The following is a 5,848-nucleotide window of genomic DNA, read 5'->3' on the forward strand; positions in this document are numbered from 1 at the left end:
AAGCTTCTCGGATGAGAGGTGAAACGTCTTCAAGCAACTTAAAGAAGTCCAGACGCTTTTCTTTGCAAGCTCCTTTGACTACGATGACCTGGATGACTGAGAACCTTCACAGACATTTAAAACACATTGTTTTCTCTCCATTTTGGCCTCCTGTCCACACTGAGACGGCGTGTTCACTGATGGAAAACGCAGCGTTTTGAAAACGCTCTTGAAAACGGTGCTTTCACGCCGCAGTGTGGACAGTGAAAACGGAGACTTTCTAAAACGATGAGCCGCAGCACCAGTCCATCGGTCGATCTCCCGCTCTCTTCTCCCGTCACAAGTTACCATGGTGATGTAGCCAGGTAAAAAAGAACACGTGTGATGAAAACGTCTGACCTTTACAACAACATGTGTGACTTTTTTACATGTGCCGAAAAAACATTACGATGTCTGAAAGCTTCCCCGCATGTTTCACAACGATATGGTTTCTCGCCTGTGTGAATTCTTATGTGATCTCTTAAATGAGAGTGACATCTGAACCATTTCCCACACGTTTTGCATTGATATGGTTTCACACCTGTGTGAATTCTGGTGTGCGTCACTAAATTACGATTACTTCCAAACTTTTTCCCACATGTTTTACAAGTATATGGCTTCACATCGGAGTGCGTTCTTAGGTGCTTCTTCAAAAAGCTGCTGCATCTGAACATTTTTCCACACACTGTACAAGCGAACGGTCTCTCACCTGTGTGGATTGAATAATGATCCTTCATTTGATAATTAAACTTGAAGGTTTTTCCACAAACATCACATTTTAAAGACTTACTACTTTTATCAAAGTTACAGTGACTCTCTGACATAGCGGGATTTTCTGCATTGTTGTGACTTTTGTGTCTTTCTCTACTTGATCTTGAATCTGCGTTCTTGTTTCCTCCCAGATCTTGACTGTCAGCTACAGCAAAGTTGTGAGTGAGGAGCTGCTCCCTGCCTGCTTCTGGTTCACTGTGCTCTCCTTCCTCAGCAGCAGTCACCATGAAGGTATCCGTCTCCTCCTTCAGTCCCAGCTGCTCTCCCTGCTGACTGCTGCACAGTTCCTCCTGTTCCTCTTTAATCTGTGGAGCTTCTGGTTCCTCCTGCTCCACACTGGAGCTCCTCTCCTGGTTCCAGAGCTGCTGCTCAGGGAGAACCTCCTCCTCCTCTTCCTCACAGACAGGCTGCTGTGGGACGTCTGGAGGGACAGAAGGAGATAAGAAAAAGAAAATCATCTGAGTAACTATTACTAATAAAGTATAATAATAAAGGAGAATGGCCACAAATTCAGGCTGCGAGAGTGAATTGTCCCACTCCAGAATAAAGCTCATCAACAGAGGGACATCAGCAGTAAGGGCAGAGCGAGGATGAACTACCAGCTGCTGTAGAAAGGCTGTAATAAATATCCTGCAATGAGCTGATAAATAACCGGTGAGGTCTCAATGGATCCTAATCTGTAAGATGAGGGTTAAAAACTGAGAAGCTGAATAGTTCACTGAACTAAGTAAAAATAAGTTGCTGACAAACGTTACTAAATGGAAGCAGGTGCAACAAATCAAACGTGAGTTACATCCAACATTCTCCAGCATGTTTATAATCACATCACAGGAAACAGAACTTTTGACCTTCTCGATTCATCTCCATAATGTTCATAACTGCTGTGATCCTTTGTTCATTACGTGCTGCGGGCTTTTGGGTGGCTCTCAGCACATTCTAGCTTTAGCTTCAACCACTTTGCCTTTGTTAGCTTCTTTTAAATGACCATAGGTTTTTTTATTAAGCATGTTTTCATGGACACGCCCTAATAGCTGAACTAAGGGGAAGTTTGCATCTTCACTCACAGTGAAAAGCTTCCAAGCTAACAGCATGTTAGCATGTGACAATTTGGCTAAACCACTGTCTATGGCCAACTGCAGCCCGCGGGCCATTTTTAATTGATTAATTAAATTTATAAATAGCATAGAATAAGGCCGCACTTCAACTTTTGCTTGAGTGTATTGCACTTCTTTGTTTTAACACCAGGGGAGCTGCTGTTGATCAAGGCTCCACCAAAAAGGACAATCACTGAAGAAATTTACCCCAAGTTACTAAACAGGTCAGAACCAAAGAAGCCAAAGGTAGAAAGTGAGTGCAGAAAATTTCAGACACGGTGGGAGAGTGAAGATTTCTTCAAAGAACTCAAGTGTGTCTGTTTGATCTGCACTGAGACTGTGGCAGTTATGAAAGAGGATAACGTGCGACGTCATTATGAAGCCAAACATCAGGCCTGTGCATCCGACACTGGTGCTGAGCCAGAGCAGACATTAACTCTCCCGCAGGGTCAGCAACAGTATTTATCTCGTGCTCGAAAGGTCCAGGAAAAGGCTCCGATAGCCGCTATGAGGTCGCCCAACTCATCGCGAGACATGGCGAGCCTTTTTCAGATGGAGACCTCATAAAACACGGCCTCGTTAAAGTCACCGAAATAATGTGGAAAAAGTGCAGAACTTCAACAACGTCAGCGTGTCCAGAAATCCAGTCGTGCGACGCACTGAAGACTCGTCAGCCAACATTAAACTGCACCTGTCTGACAAAGCTGTGCTTTTGATTTTGACTCCATCGCAGGCGATGAGAGCACCGACGCCACAGACGCCGCACAGCTGCTAATTGTTGCTGGGAGTGGACGAGAGCACGAGCGCCTTAGGTGAGTAAAACTATATTCCACAGTACCCGTGTGTTAGGTGCAGGTACACATGCTTCAAATATCAGTAATGCGCATCGATTCTGTCACTACTCTGCTTTTGTGCACCACTTTCTTATCTGCGTTTTCCTTGTTAACACACAGAGCACACACCGCTGTGCACAGCGCACGCAGTCAGCTGATCTCATCTGATGCACATCTGCTCCTTGATCAAGTGACATTTGTCCGGGTTTTTGGCACGAGTGGCGTCGGATCAGCACCGCAGCTGGACGGCCCGATTTACAAACCCAGCGCAGCTGATACTCACCAGAATAATCTGCTAAAATGATGCACTCCTGTTATTAAGCCCAGTTCAGTCTGTTAATGTTGATAACTGTTTCAAACGGACGTTAACAGGTGTGTTGCTGAGCCTAATAACTTAAATAACAAGCTTTATTTATTGTTTTTTCTCTGTGCTGTAAATCTTCTGTCCAAGAAGAAATCTGAGGCTGCTGTGAAAACGAGCTACCAAAGCTTTTTCTGGATAAATCAACAAAGATCCGTTTATGGAAAGATGGGATGAAGGCAGTTTTGTCTTTAATTATATTCAACAATATAACATATTTGACCACTTTTAAGTGATTTTTCTAACTTTAATACAGTAAAGTTAAGGTTATATACCTCATTTCTAGTAACTGGCCCCGCCCCTCCTATATTTTTATGTATGTTGGCGTCAGTGAAAACGTTTGGACACGCCTGGTTTAGGGCTGTTGATATAACCATATATATCGGACGACGATATAAAAACATCTGTCGTTTGTTTCGTGGTGTCGTAAAATAAACGCCCATTAAGTTGATTTTTAATTATGATTTTAGTGTTTCAATAGTAACCAAGTGAAAAGTGATGGAAAACCACCATCAGAGTTCAACAGTGATTCAATATCAGACTCTAACGCTGTTCCAACAGAACTGCCTGATGTTGATTTAACATTGTTTCAATGGATATGTGCTCTCCCGTCATGTCCCCTCATGTAAAATGTGCTGTTCTTCTTTAAACACAAACGTAAGTAACAGCTGATTAACATTAAAAATCTTTGAATTCGAAGGAAACCTTTCCTCCGGGAGCAGAAACAACATGCTGACACATGTGAACAGCTGAAGGCTGCTGCAGCATTGATCAAATTAGGTTTTTAATATCGATTCTCTTCCAAACCCCAGCAGTCCAGTGTTGATTTTAGGGGTCTGCAAAAATAAAATAGCAGCGTTCTAACGTCTCACCTGCTTGTTTTTACTCAATAAGCAGCGTGAGCTGTGCATACATGTATACGATTTTTATTAACAGAGATTAAGCTTGTGTTTCCTTCATGAAGCTTATTAGACATTATGAAACAGATCAAGTGCTCAAAATACCTTTTTCATACATCTTTTTTCTTAAAGAAATCTACTACGTCACGTGTAATTTCCATTGCAAATATTAATCACAGTTCAGCAGGGATGCAGTAAAAACTCTGTGTGATGTCATCAAGTACGATGCTGCTCAGCTGTGGAATGATCGCGCTGTTTTCTCGCACTCTCGGGAAGTCCGGACTCCCGTGTGAACTTACGAAGTCTGGACTGGCTGCACGAGTATTGAGAAACGGCCCATGAGTAAAATTCCTCCCTCAGAGGGACACTCACCTGTCCTGTGCAGCTTGATTTGGGGTTTCCAGGTGATATCCAGCAGTCTGCGCTGACGCTCCATCTCTTCCTCGTACTGCACAGGATCATTATGAACTTCAGGCTCCTCCTTCAGTCCCAGCTGCTCTCCCTCCTGACTGCTGCACAGTTCCTCCTGTTCCTCTTTAATCTGTGGAGCTTCTGGTTCCTCCTGCTCCACACTGGAGCTCCTCTCCTGGTTCCAGAGCTGCTGCTCAGGGAGAACCTCCTCCTCCTCCTCCTCCTCACAGACCTGCTGCTGTGGGACGTCTGGAGAGACAGAAGAAAGAAGTCACAACCACAGAAACATTAACAGGACTTTACAGCATGACTGCGTCGCTCGTGTGTGAGAGTAAAGCCGTCCAGTCAGCTGTAAGTCACTGATCTCAGATCTGCATTTATTCAGACGAACATCTGGAAGGTAAAGCCCCCTCAGCACAGCAGCAGCACCGCACTGCCACTACAGTTCATAAATTCAATATTAGGTGTCACTGTGCCGAGCTGCACATTAAACTCTGTGTCACTTCTTTCAGTCGCGTCCGTGACTCTGAACAACAACATGGTGGACTTTGTTGTTCTCACACGTGTGTAAATGTGACCACAGGAACCGTGCACGTGCTGTGTACCACTTTAGCTTTTATGTGACATCATCACAAAGGGCCCGGGCGACCACTCTGACGTCACTGATGGAGAAATAAAAAAGACGTATTGTTATGACGTTAACACTGAACTCTTTACAGCTCTGCAGAAGAAGAAAGGAAACCAAGGAAAAACCTTTTCAGGCTAGATTACTGAGTTTAGAAGGTGCACCTGAACGCACCATCAAACACACGTTTCACCGCCAAACAAAAAGTTTTTCAAACGATTCACAGGATTGAGTGATGGATCCAGGTCAGAGAAAAGCTCAAATCCAGGCTGATTTCAGCGCCTGCTGTTTGAATGCAGCGCAGCGCAGTCCTGTCCTCTGTTTGCTCTTTGTTAGCTCACATCTCCAAAAAGTCCTCACAATCAGAAACGTCCCGCAGAGCTGTGATCAGGATCCTCCCTCAGAGGGACACTCACCTGTCCTGTGCAGCTTGATTTGGGGTTTCCAGGTGATATCCAGCAGTCTGCGCTGACGGTCGATCTCTTCCTCGTACTGGACGATCGTTTTTTCAAACTCCAAGAATATTTGTTCAGCAGCAGCAGTTAGTCGCTCGTTGATGAACTCTCTCAGATACTGAACTGAAGGCATCGTTGCTGCCGCAGCTCACACACTCAGCTCACACAACAACACACCCGGGTCAGTGACGGTATTAGTGCCTTTCCTTTATTTACTTCCGCCTGTGTCACGCGGTGAGGTTCCGGCAGAGCACGAGTGTTGCCTTTAGTTCCTCTTCAAAGTGTCAGTTTGTTGCAGTAAATAAATAAAATGTTCTGAGCTGCCGTGAGAAGAGAAAACAGATCCATAAAGACCTCTGTGCAAGCTCCGTGTTTGGCTGT

The 5,848-nt window shown here is 44.5% G+C and overlaps 1 protein-coding gene across 1 annotated transcript; it reads right to left on the reverse strand.

The window, feature by feature from the left end:
* Window positions 1–318: 318 nt before the first annotated feature.
* Window positions 319–5,628, reverse strand: LOC146612722 (uncharacterized). Its single transcript, XM_085377444.1, has 3 exons — window positions 5,429–5,628; window positions 4,349–4,636; window positions 319–1,210 (listed from the first exon to the last, which is right to left on the reverse strand). Exons 1-3 carry the CDS (start codon window positions 5,598–5,600, stop codon window positions 381–383), a joined length of 1,290 nt encoding a protein of 429 aa, XP_085233570.1. The 5' UTR covers window positions 5,601–5,628; the 3' UTR covers window positions 319–380.
* Window positions 5,629–5,848: the final 220 nt, after the last annotated feature.

This window comes from Diplotaxodon limnothrissa, linkage group LG18 (genome assembly GCF_057381915.1).
Source record: "Diplotaxodon limnothrissa isolate DT_005_m linkage group LG18, D_limnothrissa_male_GT1.1, whole genome shotgun sequence".
Lineage (NCBI taxonomy): Eukaryota > Metazoa > Chordata > Actinopteri > Cichliformes > Cichlidae > Diplotaxodon > Diplotaxodon limnothrissa.